We start from the raw sequence: 18,208 nt of genomic DNA on the forward strand, positions 1-18,208 counted from the left end.
GCCCAGCTAAAAGGTCCCTCCCCAGATTTATTTCAGGCCTCCTTCTGGTACCCTTTCAAGTCTCCCTGAAGCTTTCTCTTTTCCAGGCTGAACAACCCCAACTTTCTCAGCCTCCCATCATCAGAGAGGCACTCCAGCCCTCTGACCATCTCTGTGGCCCTCCTCTGGCCCATCTCTAACATGTCTGTGTCTTTCTTATGCTGAGCTGGCTGCAGCACTCCAGGTGGGGTCCCACCAGAGCAGCTTAGGGGGGAGAATCCCCTCCCTCACCCTGCTGCCTGTGCTGTTGTGGATGCAGCCCAGGATACAATTGGTTTCTCGGCTGTGAGTGCCCATGGCTGGGTGGTGTCCAGCCTCTCATCCACCCCCAGGTCCTTCTGGGCAGGGCTGCTCTTAATCCCTTCATCCCCCAACCTGTATATATACCACAGGTTTTCTGCACCTTGCATTTCATACTCAAATTCAGATTATATCTGAAACAAACAAAAGGGGAGTTTTTTTAAGCTTTACTTGGAGATATATATTGTTGATGGTCCCTTGGTAACTTGTTTGTTATTAGCTGTTTCAAATCAGTGAAGCTGTCTTATGGTTTAAACATGCTGAAGAAAATTTAGAGAATTAACACAGCATGAAATAAAATGAGACTATGTAAAATGACATTGAGGCACTGCAATTTTAGTGTCATGATGAATCACATACAGAGGGTTTAGTTCAGTTTTCTGCACCTGTAAGGTGTGCAAACATAACTTCAGCTTTGGGAATCAGAAGTCTGATCCCTGCATATCACTAGTGGCAGTTTCCAAAGGCACTTCATATCCCAGTAAATGGACAGTTACCCTTTTTCAGGTTAAGTATTGCTTTTCAGCAGGGAACTGGAATTTAGTTAACCAGATGTATCACTTCTAATTCCATAGACTTCAGATTAATGAGTCAAAGGAATCTAAAGGGGCTTAGAGGAGGAAAAAATCATGTATACAAGCAGTTAGATATTTTCAGGTTCTTACAGGGGGCACCAGTGAGTACATTGGTACAGTAATTAATTTCAGAATGTCATCTAGCTGTTAATGAAAAGTTACCCATTACATGCTCTTTCCTGTATTACAAATACTTGATTTAAAAGAAAAAGGGAACTTTGGTTTCAATTATACATTTTTCTTTATTTGTCTCTAAAACTCTCAGTTCAGGGGAAAAGGAGGAGCAACAAAGATATCGGCTTTCACTTGCCCCATTTAGATTAAACCCTTTGTCCTTTATGCTGCTTCTCAAATCTGTATTTAATTTTTCATTCTTCCTGATCTAAAAGAGTTAGACTATAAACACCAAATATTGCTTCTTTCTGCTCAGATGGTGGCTTTTTTTCTGGCTGGGGGACAGGTTGTTTTGTTGTGTCATAAGCTGCTGTCTATGGATGTGCTGTGATGGCACAGCTGTAGATTAATTGAGGATCATGCTGATAAATCACACAGCATGGAGTTCTGGCTATAGGACATAATGTTTTCAGAGAAATTAAAAAGAAGAATTACTCCTACAACTGCATCTCTTTCAGTTTGGTAATGTTGTGATAATAGACCTGTACTCCTAACTGACATCCACTTGATAACATTGTTTTGGGAGAGAGAATTATAGGAAGCAAGCAGGGAACAAATCTTCAGTACAAAGTAAATTGAGCAGAAAATACCTTAGTAATCTGTATAAAGAATAACAAATCACCTCAAAGCAATACAAAGTCATAATCTCATTTCATTTGTCAGATCCAGGTTCACTCATATAGTCCTACCTGTGTTATAATCTTGCATATATGTTTTAGGTGACATTTTTTTCTTCTATGAGAAAGGATTTTCTATTTTATTTCCTTCCTATTAAAAACTTGGCAGAGGAATAACAAAATGCGCTATTTTCAACTTCAGCAGTATCCTGTGGACAGGAATGGAGAGGGTGGGGCCAGAGGTTAAAACCCTACAGAATCACTGAAATCTGAAAGCAATATCCCCCTCCTTATAGTGCAGAAGCATTTTCCAAATAAAACAGTTGTAGTTTCAAAGTACTGAGCCCATGATTGGGTTCTATAGAGGAATTGCACCTATATGAATACAGACAAGATTTTACCACTCAGAATAGAACCTTTTAGAATGGTAGGTATCCATGACTTCTTTCCTGTGTCCCATGAGCAGGATACCTCCAGAGACTTGTATTTTATTCCATATATTTTCTTCTATTCTCCTTTTTTCACAGAAGAATGACTTGTAACATGTCTGAACATTTCTCAGGTGCCCCTTGACTTTTGCCACCTATTGAGGGAGAGCTGTGATTATAAAATCTTGCTCAGGGGAGTACATACTCTGTAAATCTCATCTGCCACTTCTGAGAAAATACAGTGTTTGTGCCAGAAACTGTGGGTGTATTTGTCATCTATTTACTGTACAGGTGTAATCTCTCTTTAAAGATTCATCACATTAGATTTAAGTCATGCAGGACACCCATTCTCATTTATATAATTCAGTGTTGCATAGAAATGCAGGGTTGTCATTAATGAAATAAAAATTCAATTCAAAACCTTTCATAAATCTCATTCTTGTAAATCTTTGCTGAAGGAAAACACTGCTGTGCCTCAGGTAACTACCCAGTACCCAGTCATGTCTTTAGGATGACTAAATCTTTTGTTAGAGGATCATTCCTTCTGCATATTACATTTAAAGGCACTCTTAAAAATCACCAGCCCATAATTTTTTTTTTTTACTCACGCTATACTCTATCTCTTTTTTCTTAGTATAAGACTGGCTACTTTTAGAACTATCCCTTTGTCATAATTTAAGCAGTTCACATGTGGTTTTTCTGAGTACAAGTATACAAATAGAGTAGTTTTTACTTAAATGTATTCAACAACTTTTAAACTATCATTTGCAGAAGTTAGGTTAATGATTTGGGTGAACATACCACGTGGTCTGGCACTGGAACACAAATGTGATTACCTTAATAAAAAAACAACTGTCTATTCCAGAGTGGAAACTACTAATTAAAATAGCTGAAGTTTATTAGGATGTTCTAAGAAATACCATTTAGTAGCCACTTGACTACTGAGGATTATAGTGCCCTAAATAAGGAAAACTCAAAATATGAAGAAGATGTCCATGTGCTTGATGGCTGTAGCATGATGCAGTGCAGTCTGTTAATCTGTTATTGTCTCATACTATTTATATATATTTTTTATATATTAAGCGTGACTTCTGTCCGTGTGTTCAGCTTTATGCTGGCCAGATGGATGGGAAACTTCAGAAATTTCAAGAGAATGTTCTTTTAGGAGTGAAAGCAGAGATTTAGTTGCAGTAGGCTCATTTATGTGCATCAGCGTGGTCTGTGTGGATTTGCTGTGATTGGGTCATTTTGTCCCACGCACAGAATGTGAAATCATGTATTACTGCAAAGAGGAGGAAAGTGATGTATATGTCTCCTATAGTGTGCCATTGCTCAGGGTTGAATTTTATCTCGAGGGAGGAAATTCCCATGATGAATTTTAGTATGTCAAATTCTGGAAGGGCAGTTGTTGATTTCTCTGTTTAAATGCTCATGTAACAAATGAATTAAACAGCATGTTCTTCCTAAACTGAGGGATGGAGCTGAGAGAGAGGACACAATCTGAGAAAAGATCTTGGCAATAACGTTTTCAGCAGCCAAAGTTGGCATCTGATTATCACATTATGTGTACGCACCATTTTTTACGTGCAGAGCAGCATCACTGAAACATGGTAGGAGCTGAACCTGAGATTGAAAGTTACATATATTACTGAGATTAAAATCTGGCAGATTTAAAATGCAGTCAGTTCCTGGAGGTGGAAAGGAGTGTTATATTTCTTAATACTGATAACTTGAAAAATGAGGCTTCTCCTCTGTTTAGTTATAAACAAGGAAGTCGTTCCAGCCTTGAACTGGAAATCTGAAATAATGAAAATATATAGTTGAAATTCTACCATCTGCATAAAACCCTGGTGTCCACTTGGACTATGTGGATTTTAAAATTATGCTTTAACTATATGTGCTTTTGAGATGCAGGCTGTGTTACTGTGTTGGACACCCTGTAACTCTGAAACCTCCTGGTGGTAAATGACTGGAGGAAAGGATGTAGAATTGGAGAAGGTTATGGGTGGGGGGATGTGAGATGGGGCACAGCACTGAAGCCTGTGACAAACCCAGCTGTGGAAGAGGCTGAATTCAGGTTTGGACTTGAGGCTTCTCTGAAGACTCATTAAAAGCACTGTTTCAAAATTAGCTTGGGCAGGAACTCACTCATCTCAGCCACTATATCTGTTGAATTGAAATACAGGTTTCTAAAATACAAATTCTGTCACCATTGCTGCTCACCGAATTACTTCATCTACCTGTTTGTGCATTAGCATTTGCTTAGAAGTACAAAAATCTTTATAGATTACTTCATTCATTAAGTCATTTGCTTTTCTTGCCAACCCTGGTGGTACCAGGTGATTTCAGATTAACACCAGCTAATCACCGAATGAACCCATAAGTAAAATAATTAGTAGTAAATAAATGTCAAGTCTAAATTGGCAATGAAGAGAATCATTCCATGATTTTCCATGCTGAGGTTTAGGCAGTGCCAGTTACACAACTTCCCCCAACAGAAAAAAAAAAGAAAAAAGGAACTAAGACACAATGTGACAGTGGGCAAACTGATGTGGAACAAGATAGACAAAAGCCTTCAAAGTGCCCAGGTAACAGCTGTAATGTAAAGAGAAGAATAGCTCAGAAACCAAGGAAGCAGTATTTGCAGTATTTTCTTTGACTGACTCTTATGGCATTATAGAATAAACGTCAGTTTCTAAGCAAAGGAGTGTTCAGCCTTACTGTTACAATTAGTGTTAGATCTAAAGAACACTCTTAGAAAATGGAACTGAAAGGACACCTCAGTGCAGTAGCAAGTTCAGTTCTTCAGTCTTCAAAGATTGTCCATTTTTGTGTTGAAAGACTCATTGAACACAATATACAGAGCACAAGTGATGTTTCCTTGGTTTCTCTGAAACAAGGAATTCTTCTGCAAAAGAACAGCTTGTAGATATTGCAGTGGTAAGGAGATGATTGGTTGGAGTGTACACTCACTTTGAATATGTTCATGACCTTCATTAGGATTAGTACTTTACAGCTGCCAGCAATAGCAATGAGCCTATTAAATAATTCAGAGAGGCCCTGAGTATTTCCCATAGCAGTGACAGCGTAGCAGCTAAACAGCCACCTGTGGTTTTTAAGATGGGATGGAAAAGTGAGAAAAATATAAATCTCCTGTGATGGTATCTAGTAGACAGGGATGTTGCCTTGATAAAAAGGCTTCCTCCTCACCATGTCATGAAAACATCTGATGATTAAAATATTACTGAATACCTACTTGCACCAGCTTGTAGACATGCTAATTACAAGTAGGTGTGACAGCTAGGTGTAACCAGTACTTGAGGAAATTATGACTAACATGTTTGTGGGTGGAAAAGAGGCCTTTTTTGCTATGCACCATCCTGTTCTGTATTAATTTTTTTAGTCTGCTTGCATTTCCCTTGTACATTGTGCTGTGTTCCCTTAAAAGATATCCTTGTGCAGCAGGGAGACCTGTTTGCCATGACCAGCTACTTAAAGCATGGAGCTGAGCATGGGGAAGCTGACTGGAGGGAAGGAGGTTGTATTTCCCCTGACTTACACAAAATAGGAGCATCTGGAGCCCACAGAAAGAATTAGGCAGAACAATCCTGGAAGCCCTAAAGGGCTGATGTGTTTGAAATCAAAGGCTGGCTGGCCGGTGAAGAGCCCATCTCATGAGGATGCAAAGGAAGATTTGCTGAAAAGTCCTTTTCATTTCTCCCTGGCTGAGAATTTTGATTGTAAGAAAAACTAGATAGGACAAAATAAAGAGTGCAGAAAAGTGAGGGAGGAACGAATGGAAAACAAGAGAAATAGAAAGCTGTAGTAGTTTTCACGGTGTTTCTTCTGGCTTGAGTATGAGAAGTCACATAGCAAAGATGTCAGCCTCCAGAGAAATCCTGTGGTATTTGGTATTTGCAGAAGGTCCTAAATATTTTAAATCTAAACTGAAGCCTTGAATCTTGAAATCCTGTAGTGTTTGCTTTTTTGTTTTGTTTTGTTCTCACTTTGCATGTCTGAAGTAAAAAACCTGCATGTGCATGTGTATTTTTGAGCAGAGGATATGATAGTGCCTTTATCAAATCTTGACAGCATTAGAGGTAGTTGCTAATACCAAGTACAGGGAAGGATTTTTCCCCTCTTTCAGTAAATATTTTCAGTTTCCCTCAACCACGTATTTCTCTAAAATTTTATACTTCCCATGTGGAAAAATGCTCCTAAAAGTAACATCTAAGCAAGTTATTAGTAGTAGTATTTATTATTTTTATATGTAATACCATGCACCTTGAGCAGTATTAAAATTGAATGTTTGTGCTTGTTCCTTTGGATTGCCAGTTCGCTACTAGCTTGATTAACATTTATTTTCTTAAACTTCTATTCCAAAAAGGCTGGTATATGCCTTAAAACACTCATTTCAGTGTGTTTTGAGTTAAATTGTTTGTGTGTCCCAAGCTTGAGTTTTTTTCATAATTGACAGAGAAGACACTTGTTATTTTTATGGTATATTAGGTGGGAAAAGGATCTGCTTTATAAATCTTCTTATAAATTTGGTATCAACAGAATGCACTGCATTTGTGTAGTTTATGAACTCATGGTGGGATGGTGGACATACTTTGCACTGATAAGATATCTCACTGGGATCCAATTTTCAACTTTCACGGAAGGGTATAAATCAACTGCAAGTGCAAATCAGTGAAGAAAACAAAGGGAGAAAACAAAGAAAATAATTTTGAAATCTCCATGAAAGAAACTAGGAGAAGGATAGCACAGGAATTGAATGTCTAATATCAAATAATAATAAGAAAAAATTACAAGGTAATACCTGCAAATCAAACAGCAGCATCAGTGAGGTAATTTCAGCAAGCAGGTGTAGCAAGATAATTCTCATTAATGAGTATATAATTTTTGAAGGTCTGATCTTTGTTGTGTTAACTTGGCAAAATGTCCTTTGGCTTCTAGAAAGTCTGAACTTTTTGGCAGCTCATGTGCCAACTTGGTCACCCTAAGATACTCAGGTATGGTGCAATAGTATCCCTGCCTAGATCAAGGTGTTCTTGCTTTTTACATTAGTAGTTCCTAACATCTGCCACAGATGTGAGAAGAACATTCAAAAGCTGAAAGTTAGCTTGTGAGTATCACATTATGAGCATATTTAGTGATACACTTAAATTTTCAGCATTAATATTACAGTTGTGATATTTAAATTATGAAGACTGGCTTTTCTATATGCTGTTTCTGCAATCAAGAGAACAATAATTAGGGCATATATCAGGTTTTCAGAGGGTTTTCATTATATTTAACAGGGGCTTTTCTTTCTCTTTGACAAGCATTTGTAAGAACATACTAAATGCTGTGTGGTACTCCAGATACTCTGTTTACTGGGTGTGTGATTTTGGTTGGAGTAGTGAGGGGCTGAGATGATACAGTATCTTTTAGGTATTAATGACATGACAAATTAAAGCTAGATCTTAAACGTTTAGGGGACAAACTGAGATCACTGAGACTGTGGTGCTTGATTTGCAATGTGAAATGCTCACTTGGAAAATTCTCATTTCAGAAATTCTCAGTGAAACCCTTTTCTCAACCCAAAATTAAAATTCTCCCTTTCAAGGACAGTTCTTATATTGAAGTTTAAATATTGATAATATACAGAGATTTATTGGCCTACAACTGAGCATGTCATTTTTTGTGCTGGGTCTTTGCTGGCTGCAGCACAGAGTGCGTGCCATGGCTTTCCCTCCAGCAGGAGCCAGCCTCAGCTGCAGGTCAGGGACTGTGCAAGCCCTTCCTGTGTGTCTGGAGTGGGGCACTTGGCAGGGGAGGTCAGGTCCCAGTCACCCTCTCCTTGTGTCTCTGCAAGGCCACTGTGCTGAGCAGGAGCTGTGGGAAGGCCAACCAGTGCAAAAGGAGCAAGCAGAACTTCAGAAACTTACCTGACATCAGAATCCACTGAATTTCCAGGTAAATTTCTAAAAAATGAGGAGAGCAGTCACTGTTGAAAGCAGTGTTTTCACTTAGGTAAGACACAATACCGGATAAATAAGGTTTCGAGTTCTTCTGCTTATTTGATTTTTATCTTGATCTCCTTGTGAGTTTTGGGACTTTGAAGACCCAAGGAAGGTCTGGTTTTGTGGACACCTTTACCTTCAAGCTTCACAAAACTAAACCTGCTTCTTCACAGTGTGGTTATGAGTTTTGGTTTTACCTTTATGTAGAGGCAGAATAGGGTCAGCGGTAGACACAGGGAAACAACATGGTTTGGCCATGATTCTGCTTCATCCAGGCCAGATCTCAGGCTGGTGAGAGAGGGAAAGACAGCCAATTTCTCCAGAAACATTCTGTTGCAATTCTTTTTTGTTCCTCTCTTCCATTGCTGGGGCAAACCCCCTATCCTTGTCAGCTCACCTAAACTGACCTGGTTCTGGTCAAACTGTAGCTGGCTTGGATTTGACAGGACAGTCAAATGCAAAAGTTAGAGAAAGGGCTGTCTTCAATTGACAAACAGGTTAAAAGGTTGCATGACCATCTGCAAATGTACCTGGTGTGTGAATGCTTTCTGGTTCAGTCCTGATGTGTGTCTTCTGGATGCCCTGTGCTCAGAGAAGATTTACTGTGCTGGGTGAGGAAATCAACTTCTAAATCTGTTTCATTAGACATAATCACTCTGGCATTGCTGTTTGAATAGCTAAATAGAAGGGAGATCTCAATAGTTTGCCATAGCCTAAAAGAGTCACAGTTCACTCAGTAGGTTGGCTGCCAAAGGGTTTTGTTTAAGCAAGGGAAGTATATTGTAGAAGATGATTTTCTTCAGTTTTAGATACACTTATTTTCGTAAAAATGTCTGCTAAAGCATAACCCATGTGCAGTCAACGACAGTGGATGTAGTCAAGTTAGAGGTAGAAGTAGTTCTAATGTGTAGTTGTTTGGGTTTTTTGTTTTTGTTTTAATTGATCTGGGTAACACAGTTCAAATAAACACAATTGTGAATGTTTAAGTCATAGATTTGTCTCATTCTCATATTTTGAATGTGGCATTTCTGTGTTCATAGTGATAAAATTCAAAAGGAAGTAGCAGTCTACTAGGAAGGTAATTTGAGAAGTGAATCAGAGTGACTTGATAAGCTTGTAGGTGTTAGGATGACAGCCAGTTTCAGTTTATATAAATACCTATTTTGATAACAAGACAAAGGAGAAAATACAAAGAAAACTTTTCAAATAATTTAAAAACAAACATGATTTTCATTGAACTGTCTTGCAAAGAAGATGAAGGAAATACAGTGGAATATTTTGCAAAGCAATAAACATTACAATGAAGTTCTTGTTTTCAGCAGTATTGGTGTAGAGTTTTTTGCAATTCCCCATACAATTTGTCGAAAGGTGCTAGTATATTCTATGGAATGACAGTGCTTAAGAGTATGCTATGTCAGTATACAATTACATTTTCTCTTTTTCACTTGAAAATATTTCTAGTATTTTCTCTAACTTGTTTTATTACTCTTTTTCTTACAAGGCACCTGATTTTGGTTTTGAACTCTGTATTTTCTGTTAAAATGTTATGTTTGTCTTTCTTTCTAACACTGAATTTAGTATGATTTGTGCATGGGATGTATAAATATGTTGATACTGTTAATATATTTGAACTGATGCAGTTTTATGAAAAAGTCTGTGTGTCTTAATTACTCATTTCTTATGGAGGTGTGTATATATATATTTATATGTTTATATTTACACACTAGTAATTTAACCAAAACAATACATGTAAAATGTTACTATATATGTGAGTAAATGTGATTATAGAATCATAGAGTGGTTTGGGTTGGAAGGGACCTTTAGGGTCATCCAGTTTCAGCCCCCTCCTGCAGTGAGCAGGGACTCTTTCAGCTAGATCAGGTTGCTCAAGCTCCATCCAACCTGACCTTGAGCACTTCCAGGGATGGAGTAATAGATAAGTGGGTGATCCCACTTTCTTATGTTTGGAATGAAGTTACAATACTTGCTATTGTAAAATTAAATACTTTTGGACCATAAGAAAAAAAATTAAAATAAGTAAAAAAATTCAATATAAGTTTAAAATTTTCAGGTGTTGTAATTTTGCGAAGTACAAGGTCATACAAAACCATGTTAATTGTATTTAAAGCTCACTGTATTTCATTTGCTGACACTTTGAGATAAAATGCTTACAATCCCTTTCATGAATGTATAATGCATTAAATATTTTTTTAAAAATGTGCATGCCAATGAAAAATGATTGGGAAATCTGTTCTAAAAACCTGTCTCTTCAGTATGTGGTTTTGTCTGCAGTTTAGCATATGCATTTGACCCAGCTAAAAACAGCCCTGGACTCAGGCCACTCCTTTTGGCAAAAGTATTCTTGTTGTCTTGGGACAGGAAGAAATGGCAACCACCATGAGTTTACGTGCCACTTCAAACAGTCCAAATTTTCTTCTGAGCAGAGCCAGCATTTAATTTGTGTCTGTCTCCATGCCAAAGATCATGTGGGTATTGGTCCTCTTGCCCTTACAGTGATAATCCATTTGCCATTAACTGGACTTTGGTTCAAAAATACTGCATGTTTAATCCAGTGGACTGCTACCCAGTGCTGTAACAGAAAGATAATGGGCTACAAGAGAGATTAATAAGATTTTTGAGTCGCAAAAGCATTAAGCCAGTTTAAAGCTATTGGTTAAGCTGCTCAGAACTGGTAATGCATTAATCTTGAGCTGTGGTGTATGAGCGCAGCCACTGCTGATGTGCATTAAGACATCTACATGGTCACCTTGTGCTTAGCTCTATTTCAGACTGAGTTAGCAATAACACTCTCCTAAGTCTTAAGGTGAATTTCCAGGAGATAGGTTAACAAAGCATATGCAGTGATTCTCAGTAGCAGGTGTCTGGTTTTACCTGCTTTATGGATACCAGGGCTACAAATCTGGGATGGCTGGGTATTTCTTCTGCTGGAGAGCCATCTGTCTCATTTTGGACTCTTGAGCCTGCTTTGATTTTCCTCTTGTTGGTGGATCTGACTGACTTCCACCCCTGTAAGGACTTCAAAAGCCTCACTCACTGGTGGTTGTGAACCTTAGCTTGAATATTCCCGTGCTGCTTCTGCACTTCATTTCGTGTTAGCGCAGTTAGAACCCCAGGTGAAAATACCTCTCCAATCTGTTTAATTGGAATTAAGGTCTTCTAGTCCAGAACTGGCATGTCATTTAGAAATTTGTTTGATGGTTATTTCCTTCTAAGGTTTGGAAAATGACAATGTTGCTTGTTTCTTTTTGTTTGTTTTTTTTCTCATTCTTTTTGAACCCTCGTTTTATATGTGTGTGTTTTTTTTTTTCCTCTGCCTAGACCTGGTTAACCATTTCTGTGAACAGGTCCTCAATTTTTTACTTTGTCCCTACTTTCCTGTCGTAGCCCCATCTTCCCCTGGTGTCGACTCCGTACCCTTACAGCGCACAGGCAGCCAGCACGGCACACAGAACGCAACCGCGACCTTCCAGAGGGCCAGCTATGCGGCCGGCCCAGCCTCCAATTACGCAGACCCCTACCGACAGCTGCAGTATTGTCCTTCTGTTGAATCACCATACAGCAAATCTGGGCCAGCCATCCCACCCGAAGGGACCTTGGCTAGGTCACCTTCCATTGATAGCATTCAGAAAGACCCCAGGTGGGTGAAACCTTCTTCATTGTCTTTTATTTCCCGCTCGCGCTGAGGGTTGTAATTGTGGTTTGCTTTGCGTGTTTCTGCTGTTGGATATCAAAGAAACACCCGTGGTGGTACACGAAAGACTTTGTTTGCATGACAGCATTGTCCTAATGCTTCACCTTGGAAAGCTCTCATGAGCTGTTCTGTGCAATGAAATGATAGGTGTGGTCTTGAATGTGTGTGTGTTTAGCCTGCTTTCAGTAGTGCCACCCCTCAAAAGCTTAAAAAAAGTAGTTTTCTCTGGAAATGGGAGGAGTGGAGTGACTGTTGGCTCTGTAGCCATTGTGGATTGAATTTTCAAGTTGCTTCTTGGGCAGAAGTTGTTGCAGTTCTTGATTTGTCTACATGTAATGTTTAAAATGCTGCGGAAAAGGATATTTGGGTGTTGTGCGGTGAGACTGAGCAATGTGAAAACAACATGTAACCAGGGTTGTTTTTCATCCCATGTGTTGTACAGGCTTACAGTGCCAGTATGTGGTAATAGAATGTATGATTACAGTTTTGCAGAAATGGTTATTGCTGTGCATGTTCTTCAAATATTTAGCACAATTTTTAATGTCGCTGGTGACCATCCTAATCTACTTAGGGAAGGTGCAAGGAGGAAACTTTACAGCCCAAGCAGTCACATAGATGAGAGAGAGAATTTTCTGGGAAATTATTTGACTTCTATGATAATAGCAACAGAAGTGCTAGCTGGAATCCTCAATGCACTTTGTGATTCTGTTCAGTTTTCTGAGGGAAAAGAAAGCAATTCCCTCTAGTAACTTGAGTTTAAACTTGTTGAAAGTGTTAGTTTATCCCAATGTTTTTCTTTGGCAGTTGGTGTGATTTATTTGTTTGTTGTAATGCGTAATTTAATGATAGAAGAGTCCAAAAGTTTGCCTGCAACAAAAATGCTGGAGGTTTTTAAGTAACAATTTGAAGAAACTTCTTTCCCAAAATCTAAAAAAATAAATTCATAAACTGATTCTTTACTTGTTTAGCAGTAGCAATTCTTTCTGTCTCTCCACCCAGGAACAGAACAGCAGATAACATTTTGCAGCACATCAGAAACATCACTGCTTGCAGGGTTTTACTTGTTGAGAACACTTCTGTCTTCAAGCTTTTTTTTTTCCCTCTTAGCTTTAACTGGAGAAATATGAAAAAAAATAATTGCTTCCTTTCTTCCCCCTGTGCCAAAGCAAACATTAGTAACAAGAGGGGAAAGGTATTTTTCTGAAATGGTGGTATTATATTTCCGTTCCAGAATATAAGAGCCCATGTATAAAAAAGAGCTTTGCTTTGTAATTGTGTTATGTTGAAAGTTAAGGCAACTTACATTAGGAGAGCACTAGATGAGATGAGAAGTGACTGTAATCTATATGAAATGTTCTCAGGAGAAGCATGATGGTGTTGAAAATGCTATTCCCTCTAAACAGGAAAGACATACTTACAGTATCTCTACAGGGCTTAAACATAATGCCTTTTTAAGAAGAGGTTATTTCTGTTCAATTCCTTTGTTATCACTTTGCAACTGTTAATGTATAGAATATGTGCTAGTATTTTTCATTTGCTTCTTTTTTGGTTCTTCCTTGTCATGCCATTTGTACATTCATGAGTATTGATTTCTGGAGGTAAAATAGGAGCGAAGAAGCAACTAGGTATAAAATGAACTTCATAAACCCTTTGGAGGGGATCATTAAATATTATTACTGATTACTGTTAGATGGGTTGAAAATTTGTACAAAACTTTTGTAAATGGGTTTGCATTACTCTTGATTTCATTTCTTTGATCCTAGGCTGTGTGTGGCATATATTAGTATTTCTACCTTTGCATGTTGGTTTGAATAATTCTGATAAAGAAATGTCAGAAACACACTTGATTATGTTATGCCTTAATCCACAGAAACCATACTCCACTGAGGCAGACTGACTTGTGAAACTGTCTGTGGCCTACAGCAGTTGCTGATCATTCAGCTATTGGAAAGATATTGAAGATTTGAAAGGAATTGGGAAAAAGTAACAAAAGCAATCAGAATGCTTTTAACATACTGATTTATATGAATAGATTACAAAAATGCCAATATATTATAAGTGTGGAAGTGATAAAATGAAAGACTTTCCAGATACTTCAAAAAATACTATGGAATTGAAATTACTTTGGGTAGAATGTGGGAGATACAGTCAGGAAAAGGAAGATGACCCAAATGCAATACAGGTTTTCAGTGGCTGTGTTGAGTTGTGCTGTATGCCCCAGAGGGTTACCAGTTATGGCTTACACAGCAAGAAAAAAGTCCACAGGTTGGTCAGCAGCTGCACTTTGTCAGCTGATAAGTCCCAAGTGTCCTTACAGACATGTTGCTGCTTTTGTTGGCTAGTGGTCAGAGTATTTTCTGACTGTCACAAGTTGTAGAGGGCAATAGTAGGCTTCATTTTCAGACACCAAACCTACCTGTCCAGCCAGAGGTCCAAAAAAATGCTCAGTGGGAGAGGAAAATCTGCAAGACAAAAGCACGCTATGTGTAGGCTTTTGGTTAACCTATGTATCATTCAGCTCAAGATGAAAATCTAGATATCCAGAAGAGATAGTACTCAACCCTTATAAGCAATTAGCATTCCTAAAATTGAACATAATTTTCTGGAATCTTCAATTCAGACAGAATTTCTGTCTGGAGGCCCAGAAAAATGGTTGGCAGACACTGATGTAAATGACATTTTTTCCATTGTTTTCACCATGTAGTTTGTCTTACTGATACTTCTAAGTTTAAATACGTGTTCTGAGCTGACATTTGACAAATGAAATTTTAGCTCAACATCTGTTCTGAATCATCTAGCTGTCATAAAATGCAGTTCAGTGTTCATTAACTTAAAGTTTAGGACAAAAACGTTTTAAAAAAAAGGGTATTAAGATGTTTACAATCAAGTTTGTGGCAGGGGATAATTTTTAATTTATGCAGGTAGACTGTTAACTCATAGACGTTTATAGACAGATAGTAAAAACTTTACACATCTATCCAGTTGGAGAGTGAGGCTTTGCTGTTTGAAAAGGAAATAAGTCCCATATCACTGTCAGAAATAATACTGAAGGTCTGCATATGGGAAATGGAAAAGTTCCTGTCATTGCAGATTGATTTTTCAGAGCATTCTTTTATGTTTCCTTCATATAAAAACAAAAAGGAAAAGAAATATGTGCTAGGACAGTGATATCAACTGTTTCATGTCATAATTTCTTATATGAAGATGTGGTATAAGGAGGGAAATAACACAATATTTGGTTTATAATTATTTAGTTTCTTCTGAACTGTGATTGAGAGAAGTCTTGAGTGTTTTAAGGTATCAGAAATACATGTTAATGTGGTATTTTCCAGCCTACTTTCATGAAGAAAGACTAATCTTTCTCTTGGCACCAACAAGTTATCTATGACTTGTGTATACTTATTATTATTGTAATTATTTTACTATTATTTTATTCTTCAGTTTTATTTTGTCTGTTTCTAAATTTTAAGAAAACTGGGGCATCTTAGAAATGTTGGGATCCAGTATTCAGTATGTGTGCCTTCTGGATTTAATTCCAAATTCCAAACTTGCCAAATGTGTATAAATTAGTTAAATTTTGAAGTTTTAATCTAGTAAGAAGCTGTGTACATGTACCACTGTGGCTAAGTTACACTTGCTACACAACAGATGGAAATAGAACATTTTCATCTCCTCCATTTAAATACATACCAGTGGGGTTTTGTGGTTGCAGTGGTTTTGCTGGTTTATGAACTCAAGCTGTGTGGTTTGATGTGTCCAGTCACAAGGTGTTCTTCATTGTTGTGTGACTTCCCAACTGTTTTTATTTACATACGAATACATGGGTCATCTCCTCCAAAGAAGCTGGCAAAAAGCTGAGGTAACAGTAAGAATTGTGTGGAATACACTCCACCATGGATACCAAAGTGATTTTCAGAGCTCACTGTCCCTCTTCATATTGCCTTGAATTATACTGATCTGCGCTTAAAACTTTCCATTACGGCTTCACTTTCCATGTGCTTCAGAACCTTTAGAACTATTTATTCAGAAAAAGTGGGATAATTTGGTGAATGAAACTGTAAAAGGTACATTATTCATTATAGAACAGACTGCAATAATGATTCGGCTCTTGTTTAAAAAGAAAAAACATTATCATTAGAGAATCATGTTGCAACTTCACAAGAAAAAAATAAATAAACCCCAGTTATCTTGTAGCATTTCTCACCTTTACAACTGGGTGTAAGTCAGCACAGAGACAGAAGTTTTCCAGGAGATGCATGATTTAACAGTAATTCTCTGAAACATTTCTGGTCAGTTCTGCATTTTCAGAGTCAACTTCTCATTTCATTACCTCTGCTGACCTTAATTTCCTCCTAAGCAGAAAACAACAGTGCTGTTTATCTTGTAAACTTCTAAACTAGCTTTCTTTTCACTTAGGAAAGGATATAAATTAGATCAGAACATCTTGTGTGAACTGTTAAGTTTCAAAACTCATCTTTTTTCTCTTTTTTTTTTTTCCCAGAAATATATTTCATTTGCAAAATACAAGCTAGAGAGCGTTCTTTTTCTGTAGGAAAATTGACAGGAGTAAAATAAACTCTAGTTTAATTTCTGTGCTCCCGTAAAACTGCTTATGAGATTAGCACACAGAGTTTGGAGCATGGCCTGTTAAATGTTTCTGCAGGAGTCTTCTCCAAATACTTAATCTCACTTTGTTACAAGGATTGTCTTGGTATTAATAGTTTTAGTCTGCTGTAAGTCTGAATAGAAGCCAGGCACTCTGAGAGGCTAAAGAATTAAGAACATAACAGTATAATCCAGCACGGGTGGGACGTTGGCAATCTTGGTGGGAACGTTTCTGGTGGGTTCTTTGGGAAGGGTTGTCACTTTCAGAAAGGAACTTCTGGTGAGATGGAAGGCATTGCTATGACTGTGGTATAGCTCGTGGCAGCACTGTGCAACACTGCTGTTTTCAGGCCTAGGACATTGGCTGGAGTTTTCAGAATCCCAAGGGACTGGTGGTTGCATCGGTGAGTTTCTGGCCTAACTCTCTAATGCAAAGTGTAGAAGACTGGAGTTCATTCCCAGTCTGCATGAGACAGAACAGCGCTTGCAGATACTCTTCCTGCTTTTATGTGACACAAGGCATGATAGGCAGCTCTCCTTTTCTCTTAATTGGTCCCTCTTACCCTTACCTGAAATAAAGGGTAAAGGGGAAGGTTTCTCCAGAGGTGGTGGTAGTAGGGCAGCACGGGAAACACACTTTTAGCGAATCAGATAATGTAAATTTTGGCAGTGTAGACTTGTCTCTAGAAGCAAATGTTTCAACTTTCTAGGTCCTGTGAACACCATCAGTTTTGGTTTTTTTTTTTTGTATCAGATTTACTCAGGCCAGGCCCCTTGTATTGGTAGGACCAACCGGACGGTGTTTGAGAGTGCTCATTTCATGGGTCTGTGTTTAGGTATTTCTTTCATACAGGAAAGAAATACCAGGTTTACTTTCCTTACACAGAAATCATACAGTCTCTCAGGATTTAATCAATACTCCTCCTCAGTATGACAAACTGACCCCAGAAGAATAAATTTGAAGAGTCTAAACAGCACAAAGATACACCCAATTCAAGAATAGCAAGTCTGGAGCACATTGCAATTCTTCATAAAGATCTCTTCTACATGGAAGGTGGGAATTTTTACTTAGTGCACAAGTTAGTTTTTAAAAAGCATAGCACCTATATAAGAAAATAAACAGCAATCTGTTTTCCTTTCCTGATGAAGATAATTAAGGATGAATCTAGCTTCCTTAAAATAGATGGGGATGGAATCCATAGACTATCCTACAGTCTGTTAATTTGGGATTTTGGGACCTAGCTGGAAACTTTGTCTGGGAAAGATTTTCCCAGTGACTATTTAGTTCCAGCTTGAGCATAGCAAAATAAACAAGCATCTAACTTGTCCTTGCAAGTGTGAACTTATGGTGAGGTAAAGAATTGATATCCAGAACTTGTAAATTTTATTTTTGTCTGTATTTGAGCACATTGTGGTATGTGCCAACAGTTCCTGTCTTTCCACTGTTTACACTGATGTGGTTTATAAATGGCTGGGGAGGTGGGAGGCGTTGGGCACAGGTGGAACCATCTTACAGCACAGCAAATGCAATTCTGTATGTACAGAATTATCCACCTGTATTTGCTATTTTTTCCTCACTGGAATTTGCCCTATATTATTTAGCAACCTTCTTTCTCTAGGGTAAATGCTTGGTAGTAAAAAAAAACCAACCAAACTGAACCAAAGAAACAGAAAATTTTAAAATATCTATTTAGAACTACAGGAATTAAGTGACTGCTTTTAGCTCATGAAGTACTTACTACCCTCTTTC

General features: G+C 38.0%; 1 protein-coding gene across 7 annotated transcripts in view; it reads left to right on the forward strand.

Moving 5' to 3' along the window:
• Positions 1-18,208, forward strand: part of CTNND2 (catenin delta 2) — a 637,583-nt gene that overhangs the window by 399,020 nt on the left and 220,355 nt on the right. For 5 of the 7 annotated variants that reach the window (XM_071454189.1, XM_071454171.1, XM_071454196.1 and 2 more), the window contains one exon: positions 11,481-11,799. In XM_071454189.1, the coding sequence (XP_071310290.1) occupies positions 11,481-11,799 (319 nt within the window). The remainder of the gene's footprint in view (positions 1-11,480; positions 11,800-18,208) is intronic. The other 2 variants (XM_071454180.1, XM_071454205.1) reach the window with 1 other exon arrangement.

Source organism: Agelaius tricolor, unplaced genomic scaffold, assembly GCF_023055355.1.
Source record: "Agelaius tricolor isolate 1412-34295 unplaced genomic scaffold, bAgeTri1.0.p SCAF_2, whole genome shotgun sequence".
Classification (NCBI taxonomy): Eukaryota; Metazoa; Chordata; class Aves; order Passeriformes; family Icteridae; genus Agelaius; species Agelaius tricolor.